The sequence below is a fragment of the Talpa europaea genome (genome assembly GCF_964194135.1).
Source record: "Talpa europaea genome assembly, chromosome: 6".
Taxonomy (NCBI): domain Eukaryota; kingdom Metazoa; phylum Chordata; class Mammalia; order Eulipotyphla; family Talpidae; genus Talpa; species Talpa europaea.
The window spans coordinates 54,770,850-54,794,944 of record NC_140072.1 but is presented as its reverse complement, the minus strand read 5'-3'; the positions used below and the strand labels follow the sequence as shown (position 1 = coordinate 54,794,944).

The following is a 24,095-nucleotide window of genomic DNA, read 5'->3' as shown; positions in this document are numbered from 1 at the left end:
AAGCCAAAAGGAAAAACATTTAAGAAAATGCAAAGAAAAAAAATTAGAAGGCCACTTCCAAACCATAGTTTTTCAAGCCTGATAAAAAATTCTTTGGGAATTTGCTCTTCTAGCTCTACCACCCTCTACAAGGCTTTCATGATCATTTATTAAGCTCCTGGTTTTTCCCATATGTTAATTGGTGACTTCAATTCTTAAGTTCATTTTCTTTTTTTCTAACCCAAACCCTGCAATCACCTGGGAAACTTTACTATCCCCTAAAGTTTCTTGACCTCACTTCTAGTGACCAGAATTTACATTTTACCTATCCAGTGTCATGGTCATACATTGACCTTTGTTATCATCCAGAATTGTTTCATCTCTGCAAGCTATATTTATTCAGGTACCAAAAGAAGTTTCCTGAAGAAACATAGGTAAACACAATGCATTTTCATTTGCTGGGGGGGATTTTTCCATGGTTCTAATCTACCATATTTGCAGAAATAAATGACCAGATTAAGTTCCTGCTTTAGTATGCTTTAATCTTGTTTCTAGGAGTAAAATTTGTATTAAATTGTTATTTTTTAACACTGTGATTGTGTCACCTTTTACTAATAAGTTTTTTTTTTTAATTGAAACTGCAGTTGCCAGTTTGATCTGCACATATCTAAAAGCTTTTTACAAGAAAAGACTGACCTTTGGTGCCACAAACTAAATTTCTAATTTTGACTCTGTTGATGTGTATGTCTGGCCCTAAACTTGAGCCAGACATGGGACATTGAGCCAGACATTTATACTATAAATGAATTAGTATAAACCCCTTTTTCTGAAAGAAAAACATCTCCCAGCAAGACACATGGCTGGAAGAAGATCACCAACAGCATTCTTCCTATATGAAGAATAACTATATGGTCATGTAAGAAACATGGCTGTTTTCCTAGGTTGGATATGCTTTTCTACGCTCAGTTTCTACCTGAAAAGTATTTGAAATTTTTTTTCTGAATTTATCTGATAGTTTCTCTCAAAATAAAATCACCTAGATTTTAAAGTAAAAAAGATTGCAAAAAAAATTGAAACACTTTTGAAATGGAAGCACTCTTTTCTCAGTGTGAAATAAAGTATCAGCAAATGGTAAGTTTGCTGTCATAATAATAGAAATTAAAGCAGAAGTAGCCAGACAATATGTATCCTTTTTTAGACTGTGCAACAGAAAAACCATGGTAGATGATAGTGTCAGTTGACTTGTCACATAAATCTTTATGTGTAAGACCCAATGCAAAGAACTGTTTGGTCCTGAGCCTCGGCCCTGAGGAATGGATGAGATCTTTAGAGATGTCTGAGGCTCCTGTGGACTAAGAAAGTTGTGTTGTTTACCCAATGGCATCTGTCAATGTATTTAGCAAAATGATGTTCTGTCCCATGTCGACAGAACTTCATAACAATTTGTCAGACAAAGTGCAGGCCTGTACATTATGATTATTGTTGTGGCGTAAGTGTGTGATTCTGGCAGTGTACATTTGGTTCTAGCTATAGAGTGTGTGTAGTGCCTTATTTTACCTACAGCATCCAGTGCCCACGTTGTTGTTAGGACTGCTGTTTATTTATATGAAAATGATGCCATTGGTTACCTGCAGGTCACCTACAATTCTTACCTCTGTGATTTGGTGATACAGTAGATGCAGAATTACAGGGCATAAAGCAACTTTTTTCTCCAAATTAGTCTTTATATTCCACATGTATTTCAGTTTGCATATGTAAATAAACACATTTTTACAACTCAAGATCTTTCATATACCACAAAATTTACTTAAATTAAAAAGTTTAGTTATTTTTAGTATATTCAGAGTATGCAACCATTTCCACATTTCAGTTTTCCTTCTCATTTTGTTATTTTTTCTTCCTCCTCTCTGCTCCCTCCCTCCTCCTTTGCTTTCCCCTTCAATCATGCTGCTGCTCCCCAGCCCCTGCCTGAACCTTACTTCCCATTTTTCCCAATAGCCCTACTTTATATCCTCATGACCCTTCTTAACCTCAAAAACCTCACATTTATAAAGAAGTATTATTTTATAAGCATTTTACTTTCTCATCTGCCATCTAAATGTTCTCTTCATGTGAGCCATATGGCAATTACCTTTTTTCTAAAGATTGCATATGCTGGCCTTCCTGGTGGTGCAGGGTTAAAGTGTCAGTGCTGTCAAGCTATTGCCAGCACCATGCGTGAGTTTGATCCCCAGCCAGGAAGCTAATCTACACAGCGCAGCAGACCTCTCCTGTCTAACCTGCTGTTCACCTGCTGCTCCCTTCAGCAGTGTATTTCAGTAGATGTGCCTGTTCTGCTTCCCACTCTGTTGCTGGTAAATTATCTCACCGCCCCACACCCTGCACCTCTAGCCTACAGCCCAGTTCTTGTATGCATAAATAAAAATAAATCTTAAAAAAAAAAAAAAAAGATTGCAGGTGCTGTGTTCCGTAGATTCTGGTTGCTTGTGTTCTTGTTTTCATTAGTATCAAGGGTTTTTTTTTTTTATTTCTGTTTTAATTTCCTGTTTTAGCCATCATTTGTTAAGCAGCATTTTATTTGATCTTGTGTTCAATTTTTCTTTTTTTGTAGTTGATTTCTAGCTTTATGGCATTATGGGCAGAAAGTACTTAGTATGATTTTAATTTTTGTAGTTTTGTGCCCTGTGCACTTGGGGGGAAAATGTGTATGCAATGATTTTTGAGTAGATTGTTCAATAGATCTGTTGACCTTATTTTACCTTCTCATTTTAAGGCTATTGTTTCCTTGTTAATCTGTCTCGTTAATCTGTTCATAGTTCTTAGTGGAGTGTTAAAATCCCCTAGTATTGTGGTGTTGTCAATATCTCTCTTTAGTTCTGTTAGTTTCTTTCCCTGTTAATTATCTTATGTATCTTGGTGCTTCATCATTTGGTGCATATATATATATATTTGAGTGTTAACTTCTTGTTGTATTAGATCTTTAATTATAATGTAATGCTTGTTCTAGCTCTTAACATATTTTTTAAATTGGAAATCTATTTTGTAGGATTTTCTTCCAGCCTTTAAGTCTGTGCTTGTGTTTTTGGTAAGATGGATTTCCTATAACACAGTCTTAGCGGACTAGACTGTTTTGAAATCCATTTAGCTGCTCTTAACTGGTGAACTCAGGTGATTATCAAAACATTAATACTCATTGCCATTTTGTTGTTGTCATTGTTTTAGGTTTTCATCTTTTTTGTTTTGTTTGGATTCCATTTCTGTTGTTTTTATGTGTTCTATTGATTTTTGTTTGAAGGTTCTCCAGAGCTTGGCATATGATGGACCGTTTATGTGGCCCATTGTATGATCTGATTGCAGACTTGCTTTGATGGGCCACTTTGTTATTCACTAGCTCCTACATTCTCTGTATCTATTGTGCTGTTGCTTCATAACAATCCCTTTGGCACCTCTTTCATGTGTGGATTGGTATTGATAAATCTTTCAGATTTTGCATTTCAGGGAAGTTTCTTACCTTTCCTTCTGTCTTGAATGTCAGTCTTACAATGTAAAATATTGTAGGCTGGAAATCTTTAAGTACTTTAAATATCTACTCACATTCCCTTATTGCCAGTAGGATTTCTATTGAAAGAGCCACAGGCAAGTCTAAAACCCTTATAGGTTATTGTCCTTTCCCTCTATGCTTTTAATGTGCTGTCCTTGTCATTGACGTTCAGTAGCTTTTTATAACATCTTGGAGCGAGTCTGTCATTGTTTTGCTTGGAACTCTTTGGCCCTTTTGGATCAGAAGGCAGTTATTCATCCAGTGCATTTTCTGTGACTGTCTCTTTTTCTTTCCCTTTCAGGATCCTCATGATACAGATGTTATTTCTCTTTGGCTTACCCCAAAGAGCTCTACTACTTGTGTTTTCCAAAATTGTGCCTTTGAACTCACTAGTCCTCTCTGTTACTTACATTTATCTGCTATTGAGGCCCTCCACTGTATTTTATTATTTTTTTTTAATTTTTTTTTTTTTTTTTTTTTTTTGTGGGACCCTCACTGGCGGCCGGGGAACGAACCTGCGCTGCAGAGGCTGTGGGCAGCCTCGCAGCCCAGCGCTCAACCGCTGTGCCACCAGGGGAGGCCCTCCACTGTATTTCTTAATTCCATTTAGTACTTTTTAGATCCATTAGTTCATATTTTTGGGGTCCTTTTCCAGTTCTCTGTCATCCTTTTATTTTATTTTAGCAAGCATTGTTCTGTTACCTTTAATACCTCTTCAGACATATACTACAATTCTTCTGGATTGAGACCTGAGGGTTTTTTGTTTGGTTTTTTGTTTTGTTTTTTTCATTCATATGTTCTTCTGTCTCTTAATTTTAATTTTTATAGGTTATAATAGGGATGAACTTTCAAATTGCTACCTTTGCACCTATTCAGGTGGCCAACAACTGGCACTAGCAGGAGGTAATATGTAGAAAGGGACCTGGACAGTAGGCATTGAAAGGTCACCTCCAGCAAGTGTCAGGTATCAAACTTGTTACTGTTCTGAAGGTACTATAGTCAGTAGTCAGTTGGGATCCATTAAGGCCAGCTCCTCAGCCTAAGTGTCTTGAATAGTCACATACCAGCCTCCACCTGTAGGCTATTTGAGCACTAGATGCAAGTAGGTATGGATTGTATTGAGACAGGGCCACTGGCCAGAGTTGTTCTCTTTGCTTTCCAGTACACATCCTTACCCTTGTGTGCTTGCTTGTGTTGTTAAGATCCAGGTTCTAAAATGAGTAGTGAAAGCATTCCGTTGTCTCAGTTATGGCCCTGGTGCTGGAGTAGCAGGCTCCCAGCCTTCAGGCTATATCACCTTTAGGCTACAAATAATAGTCTCATCTATGAGGAGTCACATGTGATCTGACCTAACTCGCTCCAGCTGTTCTATAACAGGAGCCTCAGGCTCAAACCAGTAATCACCACTCTGCACCCCAGCTCCTGTAGTTCTTGAATAGTGCATCCTCTGTCCTGAACACCAGCTCTGTGCACCCCCTTCTCTAGTGCTGTCCCAGGTCTCCAGACTACCCAGTGTGACTATGTGCCCCTGGATCAACAACTGTAAGAGGGGCTTCTTGTGGCAGGTGCCCTTAACTCTTGTGAGTTACATTGCAAACACAGTTCAGTTAAAGTTTCCCTACCCATTTCTGCTGGATAGTTGCTGCTGTCATATACTGTAATTGTCTGTTCATATTTCAGGGGTTATTGACTTTGTTCTGATGCAGTTCATTTGTTCATTATTTTCTATGGCCAAATAATAATCCATTGTATGAATACCACATTTTTCTGTTTGTCAGGTAATGAACATTTGAATTTTCTGCCACTTTTTGGCTATTACCAGCAATGATGTGAATATATACAAGTTTTTGTGTGGACATGTTTTCATTTCTTTTGTGTATTTACCTAGAAGCGTATAGTGGTGGATCATATGGTAACTCTGTGTTTGACTATTTGAGAAACTGATCAACTGTTTTCCAAAGTATTCATTTTGCATTCACACCAACAGTATATGAGGGTTCCAATTTCCACATCCTAAAAAATACATTTTTGACTGTCTTTTTTGATTTTAACCTTCTAGAGAGTTAACTATAAAGGAATTTACTTTTAGACTTTGATTTTTTTTTTAAATGGTTAGCTTTTTATAGGCAGGAATTAATCAAAAAGATTTGAACTAGAGGGCCTCCCCGGTGGCGCAGCGGTTGAGCGCTGGGTTGCGAAGCTGCCCGCGGCCTCTGCAGCGCCGGTTCGATCCCCGGCTGCTCCCCAGCCACCGGAGGAGGGTCCCACATGGCGCACAGACCTCTCCTGCCGCCCACTGCTCCCCTCAGCAGTGTACTTAGGTCCTTCTGCCTGCTCTGCTCCCCGCTCTGGCTCTGGTGAATTCTCTCACCCTCCCGCGCTTCTGACTGTACCCAGTGCATGTATAAACAAAAACAAATAAAAACATGCCTCTATTAAAAAAAAAAAAAAGATTTGAGCTAGAAATGAGAACACAAAACTCTTCCTATAACCAGATGTAAACATGTAGTTTTTCACACCCAGCAGTGCATACACTCACTGTTTGTGTACTTGGAAATGCAGATGGTGCACAGCCTTGGGCTTGGAAGGAACCAATACTACATTTGTGCCACCAGGTGGTCCAGCCCCTGCTACAGCAGTCCCACCACATCTGCTCCTGGTCAGCTTACTGTTCAAGACTACAATTAGCAAAGGTTTTCACTCCCAACTGTTCCATTGTCCTGACTGTTCCAGTTCTGCTCTCTGAAGGCACAGAAAATAGGGCTTGTCTTCTACCTCTTGACTCCCTATTTCTCTGAAATATTTTCTCTCGCGTTTTCAATATGAACCTTTCCATACAGGTCATTCCTCACAAGTCTTGCTTTCTACTCTCCTTTCCCAAGTTAGCAGCTTTCCTGAGTCTATTTAATTTGTCAGTATCCTGATTTTAAATATGCCCTTTAAGCAAGTTGTGCTTCAGATGGTGAGAGCATGTTGACAACAGATTTGTCACGTGCCCTTTTGTGGTTAAACTATTTATAGCCTAACATGTTTTACTCCTGCAGAACTCACCAGAGCCATTAAACTTTGTTTGCCACACTCTTCCTTGTATTTTTTTCTCCCAGAGTCCTGATACACAGCCTCCCAAAGTCTGCATATTTAGCTCCTTATTTGACTCCAGAAACCCCCTAGGATACCTCAAGTAATGCCCCTCCAACATTTTATTTTAAAACAAATCTGAGTTGGAGTCTTGACCACTGTGACCAAGAAAATGCTTGTGATTATAAAATAAACTTCATCAAGACCATTCCCTCCAATTTTTGTTTTGTTTATTCTTACCTCTTAAACTGGTAATGTAATCAGATGGTATAAAATTTTAAATGTATAAAAGAATATTTGATAAAGACTGTCCTTCCCATTCCTGTTACCAAGGCACCCATCTCTCCTTGCAGAGTCATTCATTGTTAGTAGTTCTTACATATCTTTATATAGATGTTCAAATGGCTTTACTGAAGTGTAATTTACATAACAAAAAATTCCTCCAGAGCCACCCCTGGTGCCTCTGCAGCACTGGTTCATTTCCCCCGACCTCCGGCGAGGGTCCCACAAAAAAAAAAAAAAAAAAAACTCCTCCAAAGTGACAACTCAGTTATTTTCAGTAAACTTAGAGTTGTCTAATCCCCATAATTCAGTTTAGAACATTACTGCTAACCCCAAAATGTCCCATTTACCTGTTTGCAATCAATCTATAGTTCCAGCCCCTGACAACCTCAATTTGTTTTCTACATATAAATAGGATGATAGGTAGTATTTTGTATCTGACTTCTCTTGCTTAATGTGATATTTTCCAGTTTCATGCATATAGTAATATATATGTATCAGTTTCTTTTTGCTGCTGATTAGTAGTCTACTGTGTGGACATACAACATTTTGTTAATCCATTTACCAGGTTTTGAACATTTGTGTCAACATCTTCATGTCGACTTTTTTTTCCTTTCTCTGGTTATATGCCTAGAAGTGGAATTACTGAGTCATAAGTTTGTGTTTAATTTCTTTTAAAAATGACTGTTTTCCAAAGTGTTTTAATTCCCACTAGAAATAAGGTAAGGTTCCAGTTTCTCTGCCTCCTTGTCAACACCTAATGTTGTCCATCTTTTTATTATAGTGTTTGTGAAGTGGTATCTCATTGTATTTTCTGCCGCCTTATATACCGAGCATTTTCTGTTGCATCAAAGTTACTACCATTTCTTCTGCCTAATATGCAGGGCTTTACAGTTGTCCTTTGATTTGTCGCATTATTCCTGTTATTGTTTGACAGCCAGTTGGGCCCAGGTGTGCATTGTATGGGCAATCTCCTGCTTTCCATATCTTTAAGAAATTGCTATATAAAAAGTGAAGGAATAGCCATAGCAAACCAAGTGACTGGCAGGCAGTTGGTGCATAGTAAATGCTACTATATCTTGGCAAGGCTTGTTCTGCCTGCCTTACTGAGCTCTGGCTGAAGTTTAATAATCATTTCTTTGACCTCCAAATGCTTACAAATTATCCATTCCAGAATTTTAGGGATCACTGTTAAGCCTACTAGTTTGCAAATCCACAGTTATCTTTTTGAAAATTAAAACATTTCCTGACTCAACCCCCCTAATATGGCTCCTCTCCTCCAGGATTCTGCTGCAAGTTTCCTAAAGGCCCTGGAATATAGGTTACTTATTAATAGTTCAGGGGAGCAGATACTCTCAATTTCCTTTCTTGATTTGGGCTTCAATTCACTTCTATCAACTTGCTTAAATAGATAAAATCACCTGGCATTTATTCAAAATATAGGTGCTTAGACTCCTTCCCAAGAGATTCTAATTCATTGTTCTGGGTCAGGGCTTCTCCCCCATGATATTTTTATGATTAACAAGTTTAAGAGGGCCTCCCCTGTGGCGCAGTGGTTGAGCGCTGGGTTGCAAAGCTGCCCGCCGCCTCTGCAGTGCCGGTTCGATCCCCAGCTGCTCCCCGGCCACCGGAGGAGGGTCCCACATGGCGCGCGCAGACCTCTCCTGCCACCTGCTGCTCCCCTCAGCAGTGTACTTTGGTCCTTCTGCCTGCTCTGCTCCCTGCTCTGGCTCTGGTGAATTCTCTCACCCTCCTGCGCTTCTAACTGTACCCAGTGCATGCATAAACAAAACAAACAAACAAATAAATAAAATGCCTCAAAAAAAAAAAGTTTAAGAAATACTGTTTTACAGGGCCACCCCTTGCAGAGGGGGTCCCAAAAACCCTGCTATGGATGTGGGGGGGGGGGTGCTACGTAGCCAGTGTTTGACTTTCTTTTGAAGTGGAGGCAAAGGGGAAAGAACCAAGAGTGAGGCAAGTTCTCCTCCCCACCCCTGTCTGTCTGTCTGTCTGTCTATAGTGGGTTTCTGTTTACAGTGTGGTGGGATTGTGAGTCATTCCCCTCCCCTTCACTCCTCCTACTATATTTGGGGGACCTTTCTGGTTTCTGGTGTGGCCAGGGTCCCATGAGGGTGTGGGATCCTTCAATAAAGGATAGCAAACAGGGAAAAAAAAAAAGAAATACTGTTTTGTATTTTATTCAACTATATTTTGATAACCTTTTTTGTTATACACTAATGTTCCAATATCAACTTCAATCCATGAACTTGCCTTTCATTCTTCTACTTGGATCTGTCTATAATTTAAAAGTCCTTTTGGGGGTCTTTAATGCTTTTTTGCAATACTCTACAGATAGGACTTCTCATGGTATTTTTTGTATAAGTAACTGAGTCTGACCTTATTGGAGAGCACTCTGCAACCCATCACTGTTTAGTTAACCCAGCCCTCTTTCTCTCCCTTCAAAAATGTATGTAGATGTTAAATCAGCATTTATTCTAAATACCCACCAGGCTAATCATAGGCTAGCATCCTCTTCAGATTTTTTCAGGTTTTATGAATATACCCAGCCTTTTTTGCTGCACCTCCCCCTGCAGTGACCTTTAGGGCTAATGGCTTTCGCCATGGTCCTTAGGTCCGGCTGGGCAAGGAACCAGCGTGCAGGGGGAGAACAGCAAAACCCCCTGAAAACATAGATAAGACTAACGCCTGTTGAAAGATAACGACCCCCAGGAGCCACTACAGAAATGCTGACCGCATGGAACCTTATCTCGCCTTCTCAAAGCCCACAAACTTTATTTTACTACAACTGTCTCTCTAAAATCTTTTCTCTTTCTAAAATCTTTTCTCTTTCTCTGTCTAAAAAGGTCATTGGTTGCTAATTAAAAAAGAACATACGAAATCTAATAACTAGGCTAATTCAAATGAAACATTACTAAACTTTGTGTATTAATAGAACTGTTAGCTTAATAATTTCTCTGTTATATGCTTAGCCTTGTTAGCATTAATCTTAATGATAAAAACATTGTGAATAGTAAAACTCATCCGTGCTAATTAATAGTAATTTAGTGGTAGTGAGTAATTAAAACAAAAAAGTAATCACATAAAATAAAAAGAAAAATGAATAGCCTAACTACTTAGGAATGCGCCTGGGTCCAGATGTAAATCAGTGCCCTGTCAATGATAAGCTAAACCTATAAGCAAGCTGATTTCTTCACTGATGTTCGCCATTCCTATGCCTTTAGAAAAACATATATATACTGGTCACCAACTCAAAGAAAATTACACTCAGATTTTCACTCTCTTGAAGTGTGTCTGTTTGTCATTTCTTTCGCCGACGCCCTGACCACCCTGCACACTTCTCTCAACCCTGAGACGGCCTCGTTGTCTACTGCTGTGCTGGTCCGCGGCACTTTTTGTCTTACCTTCTTGAAAGAGCTCAGACCTTTATCCCTTCTATCACAAATTATGTGGTAGCATGCTGATATGCTTGTCACAAGTTTCTTGGCAACTTAATCTCATTTGGATTAGAAAGGACTCTTGGTGACTTGTATGTTTTCTTATCCTGTAAGTAACTATGTCATTGATTGCAGGTAATGATAACAGGGTTTTCTCTTTTGTTTTTCAGGTCTCTAACCATGTGATTTCTTCTGACTCTATTTCATCTCCTACCAGTAGTTTCTGGAGCTTGAGCTCTACTTTTTGCAACAAGAAAAATGTACAAATGTTAAACAAAGGAGTACAAGCAGGTGAATGACTTGATTTTTTTTTTTTTAGATAATAAATTTTATTGTTATATTCCCCATACAATTGCAGCCCCCCCATTCTGACCCCAATCCCTCCCCTCCCGCCCCCGCCCCCCTAAAAGTGTCTCTGGTTCATAGTTTTTTGTTGATTTTGATTTTCACTTTCTTATAGTTATTCATTTTCCTGGTCCCTTATTTAAGTTTTCTAGATTCCTGCTATGAGTGAGACCATCCGGTATTTTTCTTTTTCTTTTTGGCTTATTTCGCTGAGCATGATCCCTTCCAGCGCCATCCATGTTGCTGCAAATTGCATGTGTTTATCTTTTTTGAATGCTGAGTAATATTCCATGGTATATATGTACCACATCTTCTTGATCCAGTCATCTATTTTTGGGCATTTGGGTTGTTTCCAAATCATAGCTATTGTAAACAGTGCTGCTATAAACATAGGGGTGCAGGTGTTCTTTGGAATTGATGTTTCTGTGTCCTTTGGGTAAATACCTAGGAGTGGAATTGCTGGATCATATGGAAGCTCTATGTTTAGTAGGTCCAGAAATCTCCACACAGCTTTCCACAGTGGTTGGACCAGTTTGCACTCCCACCAACAGTGCAGAAGAGTTCCTTTTTCTCCACACCCTCGCCAACATTTGTTGTTGCTAGTTTTTTTAATATGTGCCATTCTCACTGGTGTAAGATGGTATCTCATGGTAGTTTTGATTTGCATTTCCCTGATGACAAGTGATGTTGAACATTTTTTCATATGCCTGTTGGCCATTTGCATTTCCTCTTCAGAGAAGTTTCTTTTTAGCTCTTCTGCCCATTTTTTGACTGGATTATTTTCTTTGTTGTTGTTGAGTCTCATCAGCTCTTTGCAGATTTTTGTGATCAGTCCTTTATCATTAGTGTTGTGTGCAAAAATGTTCTCCCAGTCGGTGGGGTTTCTCTTTGTTTTTGTTATTGTCTCTTTTGCTGTGCAGAAGCTCTTTAATTTGATGTAGTCCCAGCTGTTTATCTTTGCCTTCACTATCACTGCTTTGGGTGATGTGTCTGTAAAGATGTCTTTGATGTGAATATCACGTAGTGTTTCGCCTATATTCCCTTCTATGTATTTTATGGTTTCTGGTCTTATGTCTAGTTCTTTAATCCATTTTGAGTTGGTTTTTGTGTATGGTGTGAGGCAGCAGTCAAGCTTCATTCTTTTGCATGTAGCAACCCAGTTTTCCCAGCACCATTTATTGAACAAACTTTCTTTGCTCCAATGCATATTCTTTGCTCCTTTGTCGAAGATTAATTGACCATAAATCTGTGGGTTTATCTCTGGATTTTCTATTCGATTCCATTGGTCTGTATGTCTGTTCTTGTTCCAATACCATGCAGTTTTGATGATTATGGCTTTGTAGTATAGTTTGAAGTCTGGGAGTGTGATGCCTCCATTCCCTTCTTTTTTTTTCAGGAGAGCTTTGGCTATTCGGGGTTTTTTGTGATTCCATATGAATTTCATCAATAATTGTTCTGTTTCTTTGAAGAATGACATTGAAATTTTGATTGGAATAACATTGAATGTGTATATTGCTTTTGGAAGGATGGCCATTTTAATAATGTTTATTCTTCCAATCCATGAGCAGGGGATGTCTTTCCATTTCTTTGTGTCTTCTATTTCTTTTAACAGTGTTTTATAGTTTTCTTTGTATAGGTCCTTTACCTCTTTTGTTAGATTTATTCCCAAATATTTGATTTTTTTTGTTTCAATAACAAAAGGGATGGTTTTTTTGATTTCTTCTTCTTCAGATTTATTGTTTGTGTATAGGAAGGCTACTGACTTTTGCGTGTTGATTTTGTATCCTGCCACTTTACTGAACTGATGAGTTGAATTAGTTTTTCTGTGGAGTTTTTGGGGTTCTCTATGTATAATATCATATCGTCTGCAAATAGTGATAGTTTGACTTCTTCTTTTCCTATTTGGATTCCTTGGATGTCTTTCTCTTGTCTTATTGCCCTGGCTAGGACTTCCAGTATTATATTGAAAAGCAGTGGTGAGAGTGGACATCCTTGTCTTGTTCCAGATCTTAATGGAATTGCTTTCAGCTTTTCACCATTGAGAATGATACTGGCTGTTGGCTTGTCATAGATGGCCTTTATGATGTTGAGGTATGTTCCTTGTATCCCAAGAATTTCAAGGGCTTTTATCGTGAATGGGTGTTGCACTTTGTCGAAAGCTTTCTCAGCATGTATTGATATTATCATATGGTTTTTATATTTCTTTTTGTTGATATGTTGGATAACGTTGATTGATTTTCAGATGTTAAACCATCCTTGTGTCCCTGGAATGAATCCTACTTGGTCGTGGTGAATTATCTTATGGATACATTGTTGGATTCTGATAGCTAAAATTTTATTGAGGATTTTTGCATCAGTGTTCATTAGGGAGATTGGCCTGTAGTTTTCCTTTTTTGTGTTGTCCTTGTTCGGTTTTGGTATTAGTGTAATGTTGGCTTCATAGAACGTGTTTGGTATTGTCCCTTCCTTCTCAATTTTTTGGAAGAGTTTGTGAAGGATAGGCACTAATTCGTCTCTGAATGTTTGGTAGAATTCATTTGTAAATCCATCAGGTCCTGGGCTTTTGTTTTTGGGGAGGTTTTTGATTACCATTTCAATTTCGCTAATTGTAATTGGTCTGTTTAGGTGTTCTATTTCTTCTTTATCTAGCTTTGGGTGATTGTAGAGTTGTAGGAATTTGTCCATCTCCTCTAGATTGTTAAACTTGTTTCCATATAACTGTTCATAGTAGTTACTGATTATTCTTTTGATTTCTGCTGTGTCCGTTGTGATTTCTCCTCTTTCATTGATGATCCTGTTTATTTGTGCTTTCTCCCTTTTTTCCTTTGTGAGCCTGGCTAGGGGTTTGTCTATTTTATTGATTTTTTCAAAGAACCAGCTCTTGGTTTCATTGATCTTTTGGATTGTTTTTTTAGTTTCAATTTCATTTATTTCTGCTTTGGTTTTTATTATTTCTTTTCTTCTACTGGTTTTGGGGTTTTTTTGTTGTTCTTTTTCTAGATCTTTGAGCTTCGAGATTAGGTTGTTTCTTTGAGTTCTTTCTTGTTTCTTGATGTGAGCTTCTATTGCTATATATTTTCCTCTTATTACTGCTTTTGCTGCATCCCATACATTTAGGATATTGGTATCCTCCTTGTCGTTCAATTCAAAAAATTTTTTAATTTCTTCTTTGATCTCCTCATTAGTCCAGTGGTCTTCCAGTAGTGTGGTTTTTAATCTCCATGAGGTAGGAAAGTTCCTTGCCTTCTTTTTATGGTTTATTTCTAGTTTGATGCCTTCATGGTCAGAAAAGATGGTTGATATGATTTCAATCTTGGTGTATCTGTTGATGTTTGTCTTGTGCCCCAGTGTGTGATCGATCCTGGAGAATGATCCGTGTGCGCTTGAGAAAAATGTGTACTCCGTTTTTTGGGGGTTTAGTGTTCTATAGATGTCTGTTAAGCCCAATTGCTCTAGGTCCTTATTTAGAGCTTTGGTTTCTTTACTTATTTTTTGTCTCGTTGATCTATCCATTGTTGATAGTGGTGTGTTGAAGTCTCCCACTACGTATGTGTTTTCTCTGATGTCTGTTTTCAGAAAGGACAACAGTTGTCTGATATATTTTGGTGCTCCTTCGTTTGGTGAGTATATGTTAATGAGTGTTATTTCTTCTTGAAGTATTGTCCCCTTGATCATAATGTAGTGACCATTGCGGTCTCTTTTTATCTTTTTGAGTTTGAAATCTGTTTTATCTGATATAAGTATAGCTGTTCCTGCTTTCTTTTTTGGTCCATTTGCTTGTAGGATTGTTTTCCATCCTTAAACTTTGAGCCTATTTTTATCTTTTGTAGCTAAATGTGTTTCCTGGAGACAGCAAAAGGTTGGGTTTTGTTTCTTAATCCAGGCTGCAACTCTGTGTCTTTTTATTGAAGAGTTTAGTCCATTTACATTTAGAGTTAATATTGATATGTTAACATCTGTATTTGCCATTGTGTTTGTCTTTCCTTTGATTTTATTTATTTATTCTTTTAATAACTTTTTTTTTTTTGGCCTTCTTTCATTGTTATTCGTCCCTCTGAGGTTCTGGCTTTAGGACTCCTTGTAGTATTTTTTGGAGTGGGGGTTTAGTTGTAATGAAATTCTGGAGTTTCTGTTTGTCTGGGAAGGTCCATATTCTTTCTTCAAAGAGAAAGGAGAGCTTTGCGGGATAGAGTATTCTTGGTTGGCATCTGTTTTCTTGGAGTCTGTTGACTATGTCCCTCCACTCTCTCCTTGCCCGTAGCGTTTCTTCGGAGAAGTCTGATGTCAGCCTGATTGGCTTTCCTTTGAATGTTATCTGTTTCTTCCCTCTTGCCAGCTTCATTATTTTTTCCTTGTCCTGGATTCTTGGGAGCTTTACTATTATGTGTCTTGCTGTATTTTTCCTTTCGTCGTGGAAGTTTGGTGTTCTTCTTGCTTCTTGTATATCAATTTTCAGCTCCTTCTTCACATTTGGGAAGTTCTCTTCAATTATCTCTTTGAATATTTTCTCTGTTCCTACTTCTCTCTCCTCTCCTTCTGGTATTCCTATAACTCTTATATTTCCTTTCCTCATGGAGTCAGATAGTTCCCAAAGTCTTTCTTCATTCTTTTTCCTTCGTACTTCTCTTTCCTTTTCTGTTTTGGTTCTTTTTATTTCTGTGTCTTCAAGAGTACTTATTCGTTCTTCCATTTCATCAATTCTGCTTTCATTGCTTTTCCCAGAATTCTTTAGTTCTTCCATTAATTCTTTGATCTCCTGCATTTCTTTTACTTCCCTCTTTAGGGACTCAATTTCATTCTTCTGATCGTTGATTATTTTTCCCTTATCATTGTTTTCCTTTATGACTTGTCAGTTTTTTAATCACAGCAATTTTAAATTCTCTTTCTGGAAGGCTCAGAAGTTCTTCCAAGTTACTGTCGTTGCAATCTGGGGGCTGGTTTTCTTTTTGTGGTGTGCTTTTTCTCTGGAGAGTTGCTAGGTTGCGTGTGGTTCTTCTCCCTACTGTCTGTTTTCTAATTTGCCGTATGCGTTGGGACACTGTGTTGTTGGGACTGGCCGGCATCTTGGGTGGGCTTCTCTGCTCCCCTCTGGTTCCTCCAGGAGTCATCTGTCAGTTTCAAGCAGTCTTTACTGGAGAAAGGTCCCTGTTCTAAAATGCCGATGTGGGGACACACTCCCCTGTGCACCTGGTCTGCCCCGGCGGTGGGTTCCTGCTCCCCCTCTGGGCTTGGACTGCAGGCCAGAGGGGGTCTGGCGTGGGCGAACTTCCCCCGCTCACCTCTGGCTCCTGAGGAAGCCTTCTGCAGGTAGTCTTTACTGAAGAAATGTCCCTGTTCTAAAATGGTGTTGTGGGACACACTCCCTGCGCGTCCGGTCTCAGGCACACTCTTCTGCGCGCCTGGTCTGCCCCGGCTGTGGGTGCTCGCTCCCCCTGTGGGCTCAGACTACTGGTCGGAAGGGGCCCGGCGTGGGCTAACTCCCCAGCTGGCCACTGGCTCCTTCAGGAGCCTCTGCTGGCTTCAAGTCGCTAGGTGGCGCCAGAGATCTCTCCTAGAGCCCTTGGGGAGCTGATTTTCCACCCCGTGGGACAGGGAGCAGAGCGGGGATGGTAGGGTACACCTCAACGGCTTTGGGGTGCTGTGTCTGCCTTGTGCCCCACCATCGTGGGGAACCCACGCCCCTAATTTCGTGCCCCGGGTCTCAGTTCCAAAGCCCTCAGTTCCAGGACGCGGGCTGTAGCCCAGATCAGTGGCGCGGGAATGGCGCCTTTTGAATCCCGCTCCCGTGCCTGGGCGCCTGGTTCCTGCTCACTCAAGGAGGGCCTCCGTGCATCTCCCCGCAAGCCTAGGTCGCAGGCCCAGGGACCTGGGCAGCTGCGATCCGATCTGGATCCGCATTTGCTTTTCAACTGCACTGCTTTTCAGCGCGCTCCCGATTCCGATCCGCGCTGCTTTTCTGTGCAATCCCGATCCCAATCCGCGTCTGCTTTTCCAGCGCGCTGCTTTTCGGGCAAGCTTACCAAGCGGCCAGGGGCTGTGTGCTGGTGCTGGCCTCCTCCTGGCGGGGGGGGGGGGGGCTCTCTTTAATGGTGCCTGGAGCTCACCTCCGCGGCGGATCCTGCAGGATTCTCCACAGCTCCCGTTGACAGGGTGTGGTGGCTGAAATAGTTCCTTTCCACTCACAGTCCCGCTTGCTGCGTCCTTTGTTCTTGTTGGCCGTTTTGGTTTGTTGTTTCCCTCCTCTCTGCCGGTCGGAGAGTGCCGACTTTGTGGGCGGGGGAGGGGAGCAGGGTTCTGCGCTTTCCTCCCTTCTGGTCCTCTTTTATGGCCACTTTCTTCTTCGGGCAGTTTGCTGGAGTCCTCCGTTTATCTTCCGTGTCCCAGTTCTCACTGGGACCTGCCGCTTTTCCTCCATATTAACTTTTTTTAATCTGAATGACTTGATTTAAACATTTCCACTGAAATATAAATGACTCTGAACACTTATGGTACTAAACCACTCACAAGATAAAAGAAATGAAAATGAAAATTATACTTAAATGCTATTTATCACCTTTCAAAATGGCAAAAATCTATGTTTTGATAGTTTGTTGGTAAGTGTGTAAGGAAATAGATACTCTAATACATGTTAGTGCAGGTGTAAATTAGAAGTACAGTCCCTATGACAGGCAATTTGGGGGTTGATTCAGCATTTTCATTTAAGGAATTTATCCTTTAGCTATTACTGTGCATGTGAGCAAACTGGTAAGTGTACGGAATTAACCACTGAAGTACTGTTTATAATAGCAGAAAATTACAGTCAACTTAGATGTTCACTAAACAAAATGGTTAAATTCTTATACATTCATATAATGGATTTCTGTATAGGACGAGGGAGATCTTGCTCTACTAATATAGAAAGATCACCAAGATATGCAAAAAACAAGGTACAAAACGGTGTCTAACATGCTATTACATGTATTTGAAAAATAAAGAGAATAGCTTAACTGTGCAAAAAATGTTCCCTGGAATCATGGGATTATAAACTAAGTGAATAGAGATCAGGAATAGATAGAGGCTGTCTGCTTTATGCCTTACTCTGATTTTATAAAACAAAAATAATTTCTACCCTGTGCCCCCTTGATTTTTTTCCCTTCAAGTATGTCAGCCTTTTCTTACCTGGGTAGTCACCTTTAGGACCGTAAGCATTTATTGCATTTCTTACTTGGATCACAACTGAAATCCTTAATCCACTGAATCCATATTAGTAGTTCTTTCCCTCTAACATTTAAACCAATTTAGAAATAAAGACTCCCTCTTTTACCCCCCTCTATCCCTCTCTTCCTCTCTGTCCTTCCTTTCCTTCTCCCTTCCTCCACCCCTCACAGGAGTACGTTTCGCAGTCTTTAAAAAGTAACTATTTACTGGGCCACGGTGGTGCAGGGGTTAAAAGGCTCACCAACTGCGATGGCGTGAATTTGATCCCTGGCTAGGGAGCTACCCACATGGCACAGCAGACCTCTCCTGTGTGGCCCACTGCACCCCTCAGCAGTATATTTCAGTAGATCTGCCTTTCTGTTCCCCACTCTGTCTCTGGTGAATCCTCTCACCACCACCACCCCCACACTCACACACATGAACATCTCTGGCCTACACCCCAGCTCTTGTATGCATAAATAAAGAAAAGAAATCTTTTTTTAAAAGTATCCATTTATTGATTTGAATGTACTTGTCAACTAAATATTAAGACTGTGCCTAGAGATATCTGCAATCTTTCCCTCAGGTAACTTGGAGATTGTAAATGGTGTCAAAAAACACACTCGAGATGTAGGGATGACCTTCCCAACTCCAGGTTCTAGCGAGGCTAGAGTAGAAGAGGACAGTGATGTGACTTCTTGGTTAGAAGATAAAATAGAAGAGAAAATGTTTCTTACCAATTACCTCGGGGACAGAAAGTCAAGGAAGAACAAGCAGAGGTGCTGTGAAGGTCAGTTTCTGATTCCGTTTATAACAGTGAAACAAATGAATCTTACAATGCTAAGAGTCTTGGTTTCTAAATGACTCTATTTTACCCCTTGGCACCACCCTGACAAATTTTAAAATATCTAGCACTACATTTACACAGTCATACCTGAGGTTAGACAGACTCCAGGGCATCCTGGTGGCCTCTGATAGCTGTGTCCCTTGAGAACCTATATTATGCATATGTCTCTGGCGAGAACTAATTGGATTATGAAAACTGAAAGATCGTTACTCTTTCTTTAAAAATATTTCCTATAGGGGTTTCCTGGTTTGTTCCTGTGGAAAATGTGAAATCTGGTTCTAAGAAGGAAAACCTGCCCAAGTTTTATGGCCCTGGTATCTCCTGGTTTGCACCAATAACCAGCACTAAACCTTGGAGGGAGCCACTACGAGAACAGAACTGGCAGGAACAGTGCATGGACAGCCACAGGCCACTAGGAGGGCCAGGCAGGGATCTACCAACGCCCTTTGTGAGAGCAACCTTACAGGTACAATGAGACTGAATTAAATTTAGCCTTGTGTTTAAGGAGGAAGAAAAGAGATACACAAAGAAGTTAAGTCTGTGACTTGACCTTCTAAAGTGTAGTAATGTAACCCTTGTTTCTAGCACATCCACAGCTTGCCTGTACTCACTCTCATCATTAGTCAAAGACTGCTTTACTATTAGTCATTCTAAATTGCACCTCACCCTCAGTATCTGGAGACAAGGCAAGAATAGGAAGGATGGTGTGTTGTTGCTTACTAGGATGTGGAATGCTCTGGAAGCATGATGTCAACCTTTTTAAAATTTCCTCCATTTTGCTTAACGCAGGGTTTAAAAGTAAACCCTGTTTCTTCTTTGTATGTCTTTTGGGAGCTAAAAGAAATGTTATGTAATGATATTTTGTTTGAAGGAAAATTTATGGGCCAAGCTCTATCCCAACAACATTTGGAAGAGTTTTATTTGCCATGATCTTAGTTCTTGGCTTATTCTAAAGGCCTTTATTTGGTACCTCTGATTTCCGTACTGGAACTCTCACCCACAAAAAGTTTTAGATTCTTCTTCAACTCTGCATATTTTCTGTGCTTTAGAAACAGGTTCTCCAAATCTGTTGAGATGATACTTTTCTAAATCTTGAGAGAACAGACTGCATCTTTAATGTGAGGCCGGGGGCCCTTTTTTCTTCATCAGGAATCACTTTGGCTACACAGACCTGATTTCATCTCTCGCTCTGGGGAGCGCATAAAGCGCCTGAAGTTAATAGTTCAAGAAAGGAAGTTGCAAAACATGTTACAGAGTGAGAGGGAGGCACTGTTCAACACTGTGAGAGAATGGCAAGGCTACCGGGATCCCATGAACCCACTCTCTAAAAGAGGTAACTCTAAAAAAAAAATAAAAAAAAATAAAAGAGGTAACTCTGTTCACTTTCTTCTTACTGGGAAGAAGGAGCAAGATCTGCTGCATGTTATGGAGCACTGCTCAAAGTGAGGCCAGTTACATGAACAGAAAGTGATTTTTGGTCACCTTAGATGGCAGAACCTGCCAGATTTAGCTTTCAGCATTTTGTGATCCAGACAAGACCATTACTCTTGTCCTATCAGTTCATCTTTTATTAAAAAAGGAAGTGTACAGTGAGAATGGTGTTTTTATAAACCAGCTCTATGCCCGTGAACAAGTTAGTTCTAAAATATAGTGTGCTTTTCTTTAAAGATTAGCTGATTCCAAGCTTGCCTACCTCACAGGGTGGCCGTAAATAATCATAATAAATAATAATAACAGCAATAACAGCACTTACATAGCCCTTGTGTTATCCCAGATAACCTTTTCTCATTTAATGCTTATGACACCTCACCAAGGTAGATACTTCTAATATCCCAATTTTATTGATGAAAAGTGAAGCAAAAAGAGACTAAAATACCTTGCCAAGATTATACACCTAATCTGGGATTTGAAGCCAGGTAGACTGACTCCAAACCTGTGTTCTAAACTAATTATACTAAGTATAATGTCTCAATGCAAAAAAAAAAAATCTCAATGCAATAATATATGGAAGCTGTGAAAATTGTATAAAGTTCCACATAGTGCTTTCATAGCAACCTTACTAAAAACTAGTCAGTGTTTTGATTCAGACTGTCCAGTCTGTGCTACAGTGTTGTGTCTCCACCTTATGCTGCAGTCACAGTTGCCATAGCCTAACCGCGGCCTTGGCCTTATCCACTGCTCACTGCCCAGCACTGTCAGCTTAGGGTGAGGGCTCCTTCTTACAGCTTTTGAGAAACACATTCTTTATCAAGTCACTGTCCACTGAAAGCCTTTTTTTTTCATGTTTAGGCTTCCTGGCTGCCCAGAAGAACAGGCCTGTTGGAAAGAAGGAAATGATTCAGAGGTCTAAACGGTAAGGCCAAAAGCCTAAGTGTAGTTATCAAAGTGTGAGGCATACCAAATGGTCAGGAACACTGACTTACCACTAGAATATAAGCGTTATGCTCAAGTGAAGACATGAGAAAACCAGTTGTGAAAGAAGTTTCTCACTGATAGTACTAAAAAAAAAGGAAAGAAAAAACTGCTAATGACACAGAGAATCCCCACTAGTTTGCATGCTCTCAAGTGTCCAACAATATAATACTGTTAACTATAGTCACCATGTTGAGCATTAATTCAATCCCTGGAACTTGTTCATCTCACCACTGAAAGTTGGTACCCTTTAACCAACGTCTCCACATTACCCCACACTTCACCTACACACACACACACACACACACACACACACCCATTTGCTCTGTGTGTGTCTGAGCTTGATGTTTTTAGATTCCATGTGTAAGTGAGATCGTACTCTCTTATCTTTCTATCTGATTTATTTCACTTAGTATTATGTCCCCAAGGTTCATCTATGTTGTTGCAAATGCAGAATTTCTTGGTTGGTTTTTTTTTTTTTTTAATGCCTGAACAGTGTGTGTGTGACATTTTCTTTATCCATTCATCTGTTGATTAACAGTTTCAGGTCAGGTTGGTATGAACAATGTGTATGGGGGTGCAGTTATCTCCAAGAACTGGTATTACTAGATCATATGATAGTTCTATTTTTAATTTTTTGAGGAACCTTGTTTTCTATAGTGACTATAACAATTTATATTCACACCAATAGTCCTCAGTGGTTCCCTTTCTCTACCTATTACCTAACATTTTGATAATAGCCATTCTAACAGGCGTGAGGTGCTATCTGATTATGGTTTTGATCAATAGTGACTCTTAAAAAACGCGTTTATCTATCTTTGGTCTCCTGTCTGACTTCACTTTTGTATTTTCTCCACTAGTGATTATCTCCACTGTATATAAAATAGAGACTTGGTTTCTTGATTGCCCGGGGCCCCTCTCAGGGCTTTGATGTGAACTGGCCTCCCACTTCTTTTCTTTATCTTCTCTAATCTGTTTTCCACAGAACCTCTCCATTGTTTTCAGTGATTTTTTTTTTTCAGAGTATAGAAAACTTTGGAAAATAGAAAAATATCACTCGTAATCATTCCATCTAAGTATACCTACCACTAGTCCTATTTCTGGTAACAGTGGGAGTTTTTTTTATGGAGACTTTTACTAACACATATTTTCTCCAAATTGTTGTTTGTACTATATATATATATATAGGTTTATAGCCTATTTTATTTTGTTTATTATATTGTGAGAATTTTCCCATATTATTAAAAATTCTTGGAATCATCTTTTTTATACTTTGTAATAATTCCAGTATATTTCATAATCTGTTTCACTCTTCTTTTGCTGCAAATTTAGATTATTTCAAATTGGAATGTATTTAGCAAATGCATAATTGATCATATTCCTCTCTACTTAAAATCAGTGGTGCTCAGTCCCTGAGAGGACAGAGCCCAGGGTCTTCACATGGCTGCAAGGCCTTCCCACAGCCTCCTCACATTCACCCCATCTGTTTTCTACCTGCTCCCCTCTTCTCCATGAAGCTGTGATCCACTCTGGAACCCAGGGCCTGTCTGAGAGGGTCTGAAAGCCTTGAGAGCAATAGAGCTAGGAAGTGGTAGTAAGAGACCAGGTGCCTCTGTAGTCTGCTAACCTCACTTCTTTGTCTTTCCACTGGGATTGCATCTAAGAATTTATGAGCAGCTTCCAGAAGTCCAGAAAAAGAGAGAAGAGGAAAAGAGGAGATCGGAATATAAGTCATACCGACTACGAGCCCAGCTATATAAAAAGGTCAGTCCATCGTCAGTATAGAAGGAGACTGATCATTTTATCAGGGGAAGGAGAAATTTGCGAGAAACACATCTAAACTGTTTAAATTAACCACATTTGGGGGGGAATTTAAGCTTGTAATGCATTGCGCCACTGCTGAAATTTGGAAAATAACGGCAGATGTAAGATTTAAAATCTGAAATTTGAAAAAGGCAAATCTAAAAAAAACACCATCAACGCATACAGTTGGGTTGAAAGAAAATTTCATACTTAGGGGGCAGTTTAGGTATTATGGTGGGATGTCCCCTTTATGGGTAAATCATGTATCTCTAGAACTTTTAAAGCAAACTGGAAAATATCCAAGAATGGCATAAGAGTTTGGATCTTGGGGAATCAGAGTCTCAAAGCTGCCACTATTTCCTGCCCCAGTGGAATCTGGGTGCTATAAGCTTTAGAACTTCATGGGCCATAGGACTTGCTACCCATTAATTCTCTAAGAAACCAGACTGGCTACTGTACTGAAGAGCCATATCCTTCATTGTTCCTGTTTCATTCCCAACCCTCTCACTCTGCCCCCAGAGGACTCAAAAAGTTAGAAACCAAAAACACAAGTTCATACCAGACTGATGTGGGATTAGAGAACTGTTCCAAACCAAACCTCAGGCCATTGTGGTTTGTTCCCATCACAAGGCCAGGCCTTTCATTGTGCTTGTGTATTTGTGTATTGATGGCTGCCTTAGTCTAGCGAGATTATAGAGTATCTGTGTCTTTATAGAAATAATAGATATTGATTGTAAATCATCCTTCCTAAATATTCAGAAAGTATTTTTTCTATAGTTACCATAGTTTCTATAGCTGAGGAAAATCAACAGGATTGGGTAGAACTACACTGGTCTCTTCAGTGTCATGTCTGGGGTCAGGAGAGGCTGTCTGACTGTGATGGTGAGGGTATCTAACTTCTTTCCTGTCTTTGTTTTCTTCCACAGAAAGTGACCAATCAGCTCTTGGGGAGAAAAGTTCCCTGGGACTGACCTAAGATTATTTTCCTCAGAGCCTTGGAATTATATTTTATCAACATAGAGAAGCACAATCCTTACTTTTATGAATCTGGCTTAATAAAACTTAATCTTTGTCCATGTGTAATTTAGAAGTCATCTTCTGCACAGTGTGGGGCAGAGTGGTAATTAAGATTATCAATGGTTTGGGAGCAGTACTTTCTCCACAGTGACTGCGCCCT

At 39.7% G+C, this 24,095-nt stretch overlaps 1 protein-coding gene across 1 annotated transcript in view; it reads left to right on the top strand.

Annotated features, from left to right (window-relative positions):
• ALMS1 (ALMS1 centrosome and basal body associated protein) overlaps positions 1 to 23,889 on the top strand; it is a gene marked incomplete at both ends in the record, with an annotated part of 137,681 nt that extends 113,792 nt beyond the window's left edge. The window contains 7 exon segments of the mRNA XM_084234837.1: positions 10,506 to 10,626; positions 18,443 to 18,646; positions 18,940 to 19,169; positions 19,853 to 20,036; positions 20,993 to 21,056; positions 22,780 to 22,879; positions 23,845 to 23,889. Of these exon segments, the coding sequence (XP_084090963.1) occupies positions 10,506 to 10,626; positions 18,443 to 18,646; positions 18,940 to 19,169; positions 19,853 to 20,036; positions 20,993 to 21,056; positions 22,780 to 22,879; positions 23,845 to 23,889 (948 nt within the window).
• Positions 23,890 to 24,095: the final 206 nt, after the last annotated feature.